The sequence below is a fragment of the Callithrix jacchus genome, chromosome 4, assembly GCF_049354715.1.
Source record: "Callithrix jacchus isolate 240 chromosome 4, calJac240_pri, whole genome shotgun sequence".
In the NCBI taxonomy this organism is placed as follows: Eukaryota; Metazoa; Chordata; class Mammalia; order Primates; family Cebidae; genus Callithrix; species Callithrix jacchus.
In genome coordinates, this window is record NC_133505.1 from 146,158,477 (window position 1) to 146,172,353 (window position 13,877).

Here is a 13,877-nt window from a genome sequence, read left to right on the forward strand (position 1 = left end):
TAATGAAACAGAGATCATTCAAGTGAATGGGGGTGGGGGAGCATTTGTATTTGCACTGAAGACAAATTGTGCTTTTTAGCCCAGCTCCTCTGTTTGAGTCCTCTGTTCTGGTAGGGATGGGCTCAAGCTCTAATAATAGTTCCCTGGGCTCTGCAGCTCTACATACGTGTTCCGGCGTTTGAGCAGCAGGAGGAATTTAGTGACAGAGCAGGTGTTGTGGCTTATTCCCTGGCAGAATAAATGGTGAAGGGTGGTGGCAAGACAATTCTTTTGCTTCTTTATGCAAAAAACAATGCCTTTAATCGCTTTCCTTTTTTCCTGGCACTAGTGAAAAAGGACTGGAATTGCTGGATTAATACGTATGCAAACATATTTTTTCACTTGAACCTCTGGAAAAAAGAAAAACTTACTGTGAAAATGCTTAGCCAGAAAGATTTATTGCTGATTGCAGATTTAGTATTGACATGTCTTAGCTGAAGAAAACTTCAGCTTTAACTATTAATGTGGAAATCTGGATCAGCTTTTAAAGCGGGTTAAAAAAGAGTTTTGGATGATTCAGTGTATTTTCAGAAATTATTTATTTGAACATAATTTTAAATAAGAAAGTGTCAGTTACAGAGGTATAAAAAACCCAGTGGAGTGTGTACATTTTAATTTTACATGGCCTGCCTTGGAAATAGAATTACAGAATGTAGGTGATCTGAATTCCACTTAAAGCAGCCTTTATGCCCAACTTACTCTCTCAGAATACTTCTAAATACCCAGTCCTCCTGACTTCTTATAAAATATGCAATTTAAGATGAGAATCTAAGTTTAAATGTTCTTTTAAAGCATTATTTATAAAATTTTTCTCAATCTACATTTTTGACTTCCCTTAGTAAGTTACGTCCAAAAGTCTGCATTTTTTTTTCTTTAAGGTGGGTGTGTTGCTCTTATAAACATGAGGTAAGCCATGAAAACATGAAAGAGAAAACAAAATAAAATTCCTTCTCCTTCCACCTGGGATAATCTGATTTTTAAAATATTTCTTTTTCCTTCGCTGGATTATATAAGGCAAAACTTGACACCCACTTACTTAATTGTAGCTATGGTCTTGGTAAATCATCTCTCTAAGTAAAATTAAAATATTTTAGGTGTTTGCATCCCGTTCATCTAACAGGAAAGGCTCAGAATTCAGGAAAACGGGGCATGCTTAAGAGGGAACATCTTGTAAAGATTGTAATTTGACCTTTGAGTCAACCTGAGTAAATTTTAAATATTGCAGGACAAAATAGAAAGCCTCAAGGCGGAATTCTGCTCCTTCTTCCTCTTAAAACTATGAACCAGTCAGATACTATTTCAGAGATTACACTAGAAAATGTGTACCTATCCTTGGCACTTTTGCTGCGTAAACTCTCATCACTGGAGATAAAGGTAGATTTATATTTAATGCCACCCCCATCCATCAGTATATTATTCTAATCTACCTCCATTTAAGTAGTTCAATCAGGTATAAACAGAAACACTTCATTTTTCCCTCCTGCCCATTGAAAAAGATAATGTTGAGTATTGCAAACCTTTCTAACTCTGGAGTACACTTGAATATGATGGCAATTAAGAAAAAAAAAAGCACTATGACAACTTTGCAGCTTTTGATTAAAGCACACCAAGAGGCATGTTACAATGATAACAATGAAGCATTATGCCAATTATGTTAAATCCTGCTCTCCGCTTAAGCTCATCATGACCTGTTTTAGTGTCCTGTAATTTATCCTTTGGAATGCTTACTCTCATCAATAAAGTGTTCAACTTGGGGGGGGGGAAAAAGCCACCAAAGAGAACCACCACCCCCCAAATGACTTCTAGAAAACGAGTTATTTCTTAACTTTTTATTGACATTGGCAAATTAAAATAGAATAAATTAACAAGTATTTTTTCAAAAAAATGTTTTGTACAAAAATACTGTCAAAATTTCCTAAAAAGCTTTCAACACAGTAGTATCTTTTCATGTACTGAATATAACTATTAGCACAGTGTCAAAAATGTTGAAGACAGAAACAAAATAAAAATCTGTGAAATGTTTGCCACTGACGACATTCCACACCCTATTATCATCTGTACATATGGGGGGGGAGGGAGAGACAGCCAACTTGAAAGTGAACAGTATGACTTTTCCTGATCCAGAACAGTTTGGCCCACATCTGTTTAATCTTCCAGTTTAGCATATTTTAAAAATTAGTCTGTACTCAAATGCATAGTTAAAAAAATGAAGCGAGATGGCAGAGTTTGTGCAGTAATATCTGCCCTTCAAAGTTCATGCAACCAACTAATGCAATTTTTCCTTTCACTCGTAAATCTGAATGCAGTTCAGTCATTTGAAACCATCTACAAAATCCACAAGATTAAGAAGTTTGCCAAGATTAATATCTAACAGTTGAGCACTGAAGAAAGTGAGGGAAAGGAGTAAAAACAAACAACGAAAAAGACCAAGTTAGCTAGATATTTCAACTACATAAGGGAGGTGAATGTCAAGGCTGCAAAAACGAAACAAAAACAGGGAAAAAAAGTGGCAGCAATTTTTTTTTAAACCAATTTGTACAAGTTTATAGTTTACTTTGTTTCCAAGTTCTCAAACCTTTCAAGATCTGAAAAGTGAGATACTGTGTCTAAGGGAATGTTTCTTTTAATTCACACCGAAGAAGTTGGGGGTTTGATTTCTTTCGCCGGGGTTTCGATCGAGTCAACAGCTCACTCTGCTGGGCTGCTGTTTGCACACGAAGTCCGTCATAAAATCAAACTCGTTTTGCCCCAGCCAGAGTTCGGGCAGCTCCTTGATGCGGTCCAAACCCATTTCTATCACCAAGGACATAAGAACTTCCTCGTCGATGAAATCAGTGTCTATGACATTGGGCGGCAGCATTGCAGCAGGGACGTGGGCCACGGAGGCGGGCATGTTGCTGCTGCCGCTGCCGCCGCTGCCGCCGCCGCTGTTGCTGCTGCCCGCGCCGCCGCCCGCGCTGCCGCCCGAGCCGCCGGGGGTGCTGCTGCCGCCGGAGCCGCCGGGGGTGCTGCTGCCGCCGCTGTGCTTGGGGTTGCAATCTCGGAAGTGCTGGTTTGTCCCGTTCATCTGGTGGCCTGCAGCAGGGTGCAAATCCGGCATGTAGTGGTTGTGGGGGTAGGGGTGATGGTTGAAATACTGGTTGTTGAGCTTCTGCAGCTGCATGCTGGCCGGCAGGGAGCCTCCCTGGCTGGCCACCGGGGGGGCCATGAACTGGGAGTTGTTAAACCTGGCCGCGGGGGCCAGTGCGCTCGGGGGGTGCCCTCCGTTCACAGTCCCCGGTCCCATGGCGTGCCTGATGCCGCTCGTGGCATTCATGTTGCCCGCGCCGTAGTGTATGTGTTCGCCCATCAGGGCGTTGAAGGCGTGCTGGGGCTGCTGCTGCTGGTGGTGATGGGGGCTTGGGAACTGCCCCATGCCCATGCGGTGGGCAGGGTGGTGGTGCAGCCCATTGGTGCCGTCGGGGAAGCGCCCGTGGTTCATGGCCATCATATGGTCTGCCATTTCCAGTCCTGGAAGTGAAAAGGGCAGACGATGAGACCCGCGCCACACGTGTCGCCCACCACAGCGCACCCCACTGTTGCCCGCCTCTGATTCCCGGGCGCACGTCGGCTGCGAACCAACACCCCCAAATCCCACTAGCAGCCTGTGCACCCGGGCTCGCCACCAAGGAGGACCTGCCACTCGAAACACAGCCGGGCACTACACAAACAGCCCCTTCCCCTGAGATCGGGCGGGAGGACCCTAGCCCACACCCCCCTCTGCTCCCCGAAGTGGCCTAATAAAGGAAGTGCCCCGTAGCCCTGCCGCGAACTTCAGGCATTGAATCAGCCCTCCTCATCCTGTTGTTGCACATCCTGTTGTTATTCCCCAGCTTCGCCTCACGCTCTTCCTCCGGGCAAACCCTGCCCTCGGAGGACTGGGCTGGCAGGAGCCCCAGCCAGCTTCGCCCGTCGCGCTTACCTTCCGTTTTTGCGATTTCTGCTCCGAAGACAGAGGGCGGGATCGTCGGGTCCAGGACCGGCTCAGCAGCACATAGAGGGGGCCTTCCTGGCGTGCAGGGCGCTTCGCTGTCGCGATGTCGGCGCCGAGGTCTCGCAGCGGCTGCTGGGGCAGATTCGGAGCCGTTCCCTTTTATTTCCCCTCCGCTGCTCTCACAGCTCGGTAGGAGCGCCCGGCAGCTGCCAACAATGAGCTGTGTTTCTTAGGGCTTTGGCCACAGTTAATATAGCATTTCTTGAAGGGCGGAGCGAGAACCTCCAGGGCGGGCGGCGCGAAGACGCGGATTCCGGAACAACACGGACACCTGGACCGGGTCCGGTGGCCGCGGCCCCGCTGCCCGCGGCACGTGCGCAGAGCCTGCGGGCCCGTCGCCCCCTGGCTCTGGTTTCTTCCCGGCCCAGAAACGCGAGGTCGGCTCAGCCACCCCCGGGGCAGCGGGGAAATCCTCCCCGGCCGCCCCGCCCGAAGGTAGCGCCTGCCCGGAGTGGAACGAGGAGAGCTCACCGCCCGCCTCTGGCCGGATCTCCCCACCCCCAGCTCTCCCACTCCGCTCACCTAGCGATCTGTCTGGCCCTCTACGGGAAAAGGGGACTCGCCCAGCGCCCCCGCCCTCCGGAGTGCCCTTCTGCCTCGCCGGCTTTGCCAAAGCTTTCCCAGGCTGCGAAGAATGGCTGTGCGTCCTCGTAGTTGGGTTTTAAAGACCCGGACAAATAATGCGCCCTTTCTTGAGCGCGCTTTCCTGGACTGTGCCTTTGTGTTTTCATAAGGGCAGTGGGTAGACCTACTCTAGATCACTGCATGTAGATGCCTTTTTTTCCTCCACTCCTTTCAAGGACAGGAGCTGGGGGCGGGGAGCGGCAGCGGCTGCGGCTGCAGGTGGACCGAGCGCGCTCGCGGGCCCGGCCACCCCAGATCCCGCACCCTGGAACTCCAGCCCGCGCTTTTGGGCCCGCCCGCCGCTCCCGGGGTACGTGTGCTTCTGCTAAGTTTGCGTTTGCTGCTTTGGTAGCTTTGGCATCCGAGCTGAGGCGTCTCTGCTCTGTAAACAAACTCAGCGATCCTCGTCCCCAGATCCACCTTTTTGCACATACACAGTTACTTGCTTCTGCTGTTGCCCTGGATCCGGGAGGTGGGGGTGTGTGCAAACTTGCACAGCTTCCCTCTGGGCTCTGCTTGACGGTTTGGGGTTGATTTAGAAGCAAACGGGTTTGTAATTAAGAAATTCGAGGGCTGAGTAAGGCTGCTGTTGCTGGAAAAGGAAAACAAATAGATAACATGGTAATCACTTTGTAAATAAAGTCGTTCTGGAGGTGGGCACGTAGCTGCAAGTCCCGTATGGCACCGCGCGCACACACACGGCTGGGACTCTTCCTTTTCAGTGAAACTGTTCAGTGGGGCAATAGGCGATAATAATAACCTTGCTTCCAGAACGCGGCACACGGAGACTGGTCTCCCGTTTGGTTCATTGATTTGCAAATAAAACCCTTAACGCAGATCTGGGCTCTTACCCCGTCGGAGCTCTCTGGCTTTCTCATTTGGGGAAGCCGAGTAGTTTCCCCAACACCATGATAGGGCTGCTCTGAGCTTTTATATTGCTCTTTACGTGGTAAAATCGAGTTCAGCGTTCCGAATAAGGACTTCTGGGCAGTTGTTTCTTCCTGACTCGATAGCCATTGAGGACTTCCTGCTGCGAAAAGCGAGTCCGCCTCCCCGCCCCCCCTTGTCCTTTTCCCCCTTCTTGCACACAAGACTTTTTAAGGCCCTATTCCTTGAGGACTGGAAATTCTGATACATTTCTCCATTCAGGAATTTGCAAAAGAGACCCAATCCTGATTATTTTCGTCTATGACCCTTCTGTCTTTTCCTAGTGAGGCATTTTTTTACATGTTGTTACTTTTTGTCTCTTCTTCTTTCCTCTTGCAGGCTCTCCAGCAAACCACGTATGCAAATAATTTTTAAGCCTCAAAAATATTTACTTTTTGGAGATACTGGCACAGGACATATTGCATTGTTAGTTGCAACAATTCGTTATTCTCCTGACCTCCCACCACCTTTACCTGTAGGTCAGGACATGCAGTTGACTGAATCAGAGGCTTGGGTACCTGAAGCGGCCACTTCCTATCAAAAAGTAGATTCTAAAATATTGGTCAACCCCAGCCTCAAAAATTGCGGGACTGTTTACTTCCCTTGTTTATGCTGCAAGTGTCTTTCGACACAAGGACAGCTTTTGAATGTCTAATCTAAATTCCTCTTGCAACCACGAAGGAAAGGTGCAGCTCCAACCAGCTCCAGTGGTTCTACATACTATTGGGAAATCCTGGAAAGGTCACCTGCCCATCCCCCGTGCCTTAAAGGAGAACAAAATAGCTCTGGGACCAGCTGCTAGGAACATGGTATGCTTTGTTCATTTATTCTCTTCCATCCATTGACTGTGCTTCAAGTGCCAAATGCTTTCTTGGTGCTGGAGATAAAAACAAGATAGGAACTCATGGTCACAGGGAGAAGACTGACAAACAGGCCTTGAACACTCTATGATAAATGCCACAGCAGCATTGAAGGGAAGGTCTTTGGAGAGCACACAGGAGGGACACCTACTCCTGTCCTGGGGGCATTGGGAAGGCTTTCCAGTGGCGAGGGTGACTAAGTGGAGGCCTCAGGATGAATGAAGTTTGATCCTGCTAGAAGTGTGGTAGAAAACTTAAGGCTAAGGAGTTAATGCAAAGAATGAGAGAAACAAGGTTGGAGAGATATACAGGGGCCAGATGCCAAGGGCACTGTGTCCTCAAACTGAGAAATTTTACTGTATTCCAAAGACAGTGAGAGGCAGGCAAAAGCTTGCAAAGCCACAAGATAGGAACAGTATTGGGCTTTAGAAAGATCAAAGCGGTACTGTGGAGAATGGTTAGAGAAAGTAAGACAGGAAACAGAGTCCAGTTGGGGGCACTTGCGGTAACCCAGGGCTCCCAGAAGTCTCGGGTAACCAGGGTTTACTCTGTGAACCTGGGTGAGCCAGTGGGTGTTCTCTTTGTGGCCCTCACAGTGCTGGATGGTTGTATTTGTTTCCCAGAGCTGCAATAACACAGTACTATTTCGGTTGGTGAAAAAGTCATTGCGATTTTTGCCATTGAAAGTAATGGCGAAAATCATAATTACTTTTGCACCAATCTAATACAAACTTAAGGCTGATTGCCCTTCAAACAACAAAACATTATTGTCTCACAGTTCTGGAGGCTAGAAGTGCAAGATCATTGGCAGGGTTGGTTCCGAAGGCCATGAGGGAGAATCTATTTGTGTCACTTACCTGGCTTTTGATGGTTTTCTGGCAATCTTTGGTTCCCTTGAATGGTAGATGCATCGCTTTGATCCCCGCCTTCATCTTCATGTGACGGTTTCCACCCCCCTCCCTCCTGTATGTGTATCTTTGTGTCCAAAGTTCCCTTTTTGCAAGGACTTTAGTCCTTTTGGATTAGGCCTTCTACTGGCTTCATTTTAACTTGATTGCCTCTACAAGCTCCTGACTCCAAAGAAGGTCATACTCTGGAGTACTGGCGGGTGGAACTCCAACATATCTGCAACATATTTTTGTGGGGACACAATTCCACCCATAACAGTGGTAAATAAACTGAGTAATACAGGCCGGGCGCGGTGGCTCATACCTCTAATCCCAGCACTTTGGGAGGCCAAGGCGGGCAGATCACAAGATCAGGAGATCAAGACCATCTGGCTAACACAGTGAAACCCCACCTGTACTAAAAATACAAAAAATTAACTGGGTGTGGTGGCGGGTGCCTGTAGTCCCAGCTACTCCTGAGGCTGAGGCAGGACAGTTGCTTGAACCTGGGAGGCAGAGGTTGCAGTGAGCTGAGATGACGCCACTGCACTCCAGCCTGGGCGACAGAGCCAGACTCCATGTCTAAATAAATAAATAAATAAATAACTGGGTAATACAAGACCCCTGCTACCGACAAAGACAGTTGCCACCTGGAACTCTCTTCGCAGATGTCCTACTGGCCCATATTCTAATTTCTTCATGTCTCTGCTCAAATATCACCTCAATGAGCTCTTCCTGACTATCCTGCCCAAATAACAGTATCCCTCTTGTTTCCTTGCCCGGCTTTAGGTTTCGTCTTAGCACATCTTCCTACCTGACATGCTGCATGGTAAATTGACTGTTTACTGTCTTCTCCACTAGGATGGCAGCTCCATGAGAGCAGAGACCTAGCCTGGTGTTCATTCAGTGTTTGAAACAAGTCCTGGCAGGTGTTAGACTTTTACTGATTGATGGGTGAATGCTATGAATAAAATATGGCATTGGCACTACAGGAACACCAGTGAGGGGTCAGAGAAGACTTTCTGCAGAAGGTTACTCTCAAGGCTGGGGGTAGGCCAGGTATAGTGCCTCATAGCTGTAATCCCAGAACTTTGGGAAGTTGAAGTGGGAGGATCACTTGAGCCCTGGAGTTCAAGACCAAACTGAACTATCTTGAGACCCTGTCTCTGCAAAATAAAGTTAGAAAATGAGCCGGGTGTGGTAGTGCATGCCTGTAGTCCTAGATACTAAGGAGGCTGAGGTGAGGATCGCTTAAGCCCAGGAGTTCAAGGTTGCAGTGAGCTACGATCATGCCACTGCACTCCAGCCTCAGCAATAGAGTGAGATCTCCATCCCTTCTAGCCCTGTCCCCCCTCAAAGAAAGGCTGGAGGTAGAAAAATCCAGTGGAAAAGGAGAACTACAGCTTACCTTTGTCTGCATCGTGGCAGCCACTTGGGCAAAACTGTTATCTGCTTGGGAAGATGACTCACCTGGGCATCACTGGCTGCCGAGTAATGGACAAAGGTCCCTGTTGGTGTGAACTTTTGATTGAAACAAGCTTTTAGAGATTAGTCTCTGGCTTTACCTAAAATCTGAATTGAGAAAAGGCTGACTGAAGGGCCTAGCTTCAAAAAATATATTGAAAGAGCTCATACTTGTGTGGTGGGGCTGGGCTGGGGAAGGGGGTAGGGTGAGATTTAGCACTGTATTTCCTACTTTATTTAAATTCTCTCAGCTGGCTACGGTGACTCAAGCTTGCAATCACCAGCACTTTAGGAGGCCAAAGGAGAATTGCTTGAGCCCAGGAGTTTGAGACCAGCCTGGGCAACATGGCAAAACCACTGTGTCTACAAAAAACATAAAAATTAGTGAATATGGTGTCACGTGACTGTGGCCCAGCAACTTGGGAAGCTGGGAAGCTGAGGTGGGAGTATTACTTGAGCCCAGGAGGTCAAGGTCACAGGTCTAGGTCATGTCACTGCACTCCAGCCTGGGTGACAGAGCAAGACCTTGTCTCAAAAAAAAAATAAAACCCGAAAAACAAAACAACGAAATGAAACAAAACTCCAAAGCTCACTTAATCCTCAATCTAAGGAGTAGGGATTACTTTCATCACTTTAGCAAGGAGGACTTTGAGTCTCAGAGAATGTTTTAAAAAAAAAAAAAAAAAAAAAACGATGAAACACATGGCCAGCTCCTCAGAGAGAGAGGAATAGGGAAAAGAGGAGAGAAAGAGAGAGAGTCTGAAACACAGGATTAATAGTGACAGAGAGCGTATGTGCAACCTGGTGTTATCTGCAAATTGAATAAGTAATGTCTTACATGTGGTGTATATGTCAAACTGAGATGTGAATATTAGTTTTAAACATGTAGACTTGGTTCTAATTCATAAAACCCAAATTCACTTGAAATTATTACCAAACTCACAATAGTTTTTCTGTCTCTAGTTACTTTCTCATTTGAGATAAATATAGCCCTTACCATGTAGAGGTCAATGAAATGTTTGTATTAAGGGGTCTTTAAATGGATGAAGTTGGTACTATCCCACTTGAGAATTTGATTAAAATAAACATTTTAGGATGTCATTCCTGGAGCGTTTGATTCAGCAGGCTGGGAGGAGGGCCTGAGGAGCTATACGTTCTTTAAAAGCTCCCAGTTGGTTCTGATGTTTAGCTAGGTTTGCAAACAGCTAACCTTGTTTATAGGTTGATGACAACGGGGGTCATTCTCACAGGATTCATGGGTATATTATGAACCTGGTTCACACTCATAATGTCCAGTTTCCCTGGATTGCCACCCATTTCCTCCCCACCTCCCGCCCATAACTGGAATTTTGCCCATTTTTGAAGGCCCAGTTTAGATGACATCTCCTCTTTCAAGTCTCCCCTGATCCCCTAGATGGAAAGAATTCTGGCTCCTCCGTGCTTCCAGGGCAGTTTACTCAGATCTTCCTTTATGACCTATTTTGACTTGAGTTATGGGTATCTGAATTCTCCTGTAGCCTTCTCTGTGTTCGCAGAGGTTCCCGTGAGCTCCAAGGGGCCGAAAAATGGCATGCACAGAATAAAGTCAACCTTCAACAGACACCTCTCGGCTTACCGTGGGGTCATGCTCTGATTAACCCCATTTCTATAGGTTGAAAACATCGTCAGTCAAACCATCATAAGCCAGGAGCATGTGTGTAAGTTTGCTAGGGCTGCCATAACGAAGTATCAGACTGCGAGGCTTCCATAACAGAAATGTATTTTCTCACTGTTCTGGAGGCTGAAAGTCCACCATCCAAGTGTCAGGAAGTCTGATGTCTTCGGAGGCCCCTCTCCTTGGCTTGCAGATGACTGCTTCTCCTGTGTCTTCACATGGTCTCTCCTCAGTGTACAGGAAACCCTGTTGTTTCTTTCATGTGTCCAAATTTCCTCTTCTTATGAGGACATCAGTCAGATTGGTTTGGGACCCCCCCTATTGTCCTTGTTTTAATGGAATCACCTCTTTAAAGACCTTATCTCTAGTTATGATTATATTCTTAGGTACTGGGAGTTAGCCGTCAACAGAGGAATTTTCGTGGGGGTACAATTCAGCCTATATAACACACGTCACATATAGATTCTTTTTTAGGTGATTGGCATTTTCTTAGTCTGCACTTTTAACAATAAGCAAGAGAACATTCACATTGGTTTTGAAGTTGGATGAGGTATGTTGGAGAGCAGAAGAAAAATTCAGTGACCTTAAATAATTAGAAAAACACTCTATCAAAAACAAGATTATGTTCAATAAGAAAAACTGCAGAGGCTTCACAAGGACAATAACAAATTACATGGGTATTGGATGGGAAATTATTGACTAGATATAACAAGTTCAGCCAAAAATCAAACCAAAACAGAACTGCGGGTCCTCTTAAGCTATTGGTTGAATCAGAGGCAGCCATGGAATGCTGTTATTGAAAAGGAAACAACTTGGGAGTGTATCAGGAACGAGAACCACGTGACAGAGCTGGAAGTAATCCTTTTGTTACACTGGGCTCTTCTGCGAGATCATGGTTGGTTTGCAACTTTACCTTTTAATAAAGAGTTACCAAAACCAAAGATGATTTATAAAAAGAAAAAAGGAAATATATTTTTAAAGGGATGGGAAATGAGACTTATAATGTCTGTTTAATCTGGAGCAGAAAAAGCTGACAGGTGACTTAATCCATATGTTCTGGTCTACATATAGGAAAACTAATATGGTGGATCCTTTCCAGATGTTTTCTTTTTCCACTGAGACAAAGAAAAAAGGAAGACATTTTTAAAAAGAGAGCTTTATATCAGTGGTTTCCAAATCTGTGTTCTGTAGACATTGTGTATTCTCAGCTTCTCTTTTAAGTGCTTTATATATTAAGGGTTTCTGTTTGATTTTGTTTTAAAAACATATTGTTCAGATGTTAAGCAGTTATGAAAACGAATGCCTTGGATAATACATAAAAATCATAGAATTCTAGTGTGGGTAGGACTTAAAAAAATAATCCTACCCAAACTCCTTCCTTTTCTAGATGAGAAATCTGAGGTCCTGAGAGGTTAAGTGACTTGCTCATAAAGGACTTCCTAACCATCAGGATTTAAAAACACGAGTGTGGATTATCAGAGCAGAACAAGTCTTTATGAAGACTTCATTGAAGTGGAATAGAGATGTGTTGAGTGGTTTTTTAGATCAGCATTTCCCAGCTGATTTTTTGTATTATAGGTGGGTAGGATTGCAGAAGACAGTCATAGAATCTATATAAATTTCTACTTTTAAAGCAGTGGGAATTAAAATCATTTAAAAGTAGTTTTCCAGTTCAAAATGGAAGTTTGGGGCTGGGCACAGTGGCTCATGTCTGTAATCCCAGCACTTTGGGAGGCCAAGGCAAGAGGATGGCTTAATCCCAAGAGTTCAAGACCAGCCTGGGCAACATGGAGAGACCTTGTTTCTACAAAAAAAATTTTAAGACCGGAAACGGTGGCTCAAGCCTGTAATCCCAGCATTTTGGGAGACCGAGGTGGGCAAATCATGAGGTCAGGAGATTGAGACTATCCTGGCTAACACGGTGAAACCCCATCTCTACTAAATATACAAAAAATTAGCCAGGCATGGTGGCACACGACTGTAATCCCAGCAACTTGAGAGGCTGAGGCAGGAGAATTACTTGAACCCAAGAGGCAGAGGTTGTAGTGAGTCGAGATTGTGCCACTGCACTCCAACGGGGGGACAGAGCAAAACTCGTCTCAAAAAAAAAAAAATTAAAATTAGCCTGGCATGTGGCACACTGAGAGGCTGGGGTGTAAGGATCACTTGAGCCCAGGAGATTGAGGCTGCAATGAACTGTGATTGTGCCACTGCACTCCAGCCTGGATGACAGAACGAGACCCTGTCTCAAAACACAATAACAAAACAAAACAAAACTAACAAGATGGAAGTTTGAGAGTCTGAGTTGTGCTGAGTGAGCCCACAGCGGAGGTTGCAGACATCAACTGCAAGCATTAAGTAACTTAGTTACAAGGCCGGACGCGGTGGCTCACTCCTATAATCCCAGCACTTTGGGAGGCCGAGGTGGGTGGATAACAAGGTCAAGAGATCCATCCTGGTCAACATGGTGAAACCTCGTCTCTACTAAAAATACAAAAATTAGCTGGGTATGGTGGCACGCGCCTGTAGTCCCAGCTACTCAGGAGACTGAGGCAGGAGAATTGCTTGAACCCAGGAGTTGGAGGTTGCGAGGAGCCGAGATCGCGCCATTGCACTCCCGCCTGGGTAACAAGGGTGAAACTCCGTCTCAAAAAAAAAAAAAAGTAACTTAGTTACTCTCTCAGCTAAATACTCCTGTCAGAGTGGTGGTTGCACTATTTAACAACTTTAAGTTGCTTTTAATTCTTTTTCACATATGGATTTTTTTTTAAGATAAAAGACTAATGGCTCTGAATAAAACCAGTGAGAAATGTAATTGTTTTATATATATATATATATATATATATATATATATATATATATATATATATATATTTGAGACGGGGTCTCACTGTGACATCCATGCTGGAGCTCAGTGGTGTGACCACAGCTCATGTAACCTTGAACTCCTGGACTCAAGTGGTCCTCTTGCCTTGACCTCCCAAAGCACTGGGATTACAGGCATGACCCATGGTGCCCAGCCAAATTGTGATAATTATTTCACAACTTGTGATGATGGTCATCTCACCCAGAAGTTGCATACATATCATGAAAACTTTAATATAGCACAAATACGTAGCTCTAGGACCAAAAAAATCAATCCAAAAAAGAGAAGACATAGTGATGACTACACTCAAATTGTCTGTCAGTTTATTAGAAAGATTCAGCTGCTGTATTTAATAATTATGGAAGTATGTTTGCAAATAATAGCCTGAAACTATTCCTCTGATCTCATTACTTACAAACAAAGCACAAACATTATTTTTTTAAATCCCAGTTGATTTTTATGTACAAAATTCAAAAACTAAAAACATCAGGAAATGGAAGTATTTTGTGCCAATTTGTAATGT

At 45.3% G+C, this 13,877-nt stretch overlaps 1 protein-coding gene across 1 annotated transcript; it reads right to left on the reverse strand.

The window, feature by feature from the left end:
- Positions 1-1,856: 1,856 nt before the first annotated feature.
- On the reverse strand, positions 1,857-4,236 carry CITED2 (Cbp/p300 interacting transactivator with Glu/Asp rich carboxy-terminal domain 2). Its single transcript, XM_035296871.3, has 2 exons — positions 4,001-4,236; positions 1,857-3,549 (listed from the first exon to the last, which is right to left on the reverse strand). Exon 2 carries the CDS (start codon positions 3,539-3,541, stop codon positions 2,720-2,722), a length of 822 nt encoding a protein of 273 aa, XP_035152762.1. The 5' UTR covers positions 3,542-3,549; positions 4,001-4,236; the 3' UTR covers positions 1,857-2,719.
- Between the last annotated feature and the right edge of the window lie 9,641 nt (positions 4,237-13,877).

Coding starts and splice junctions, on each gene's coding strand:
- CITED2 (XM_035296871.3), bottom strand. CDS start 3,541: ATGGCAGACCATATGATGGCCATGAACCACGGGCGCTTCCCCGACGGC.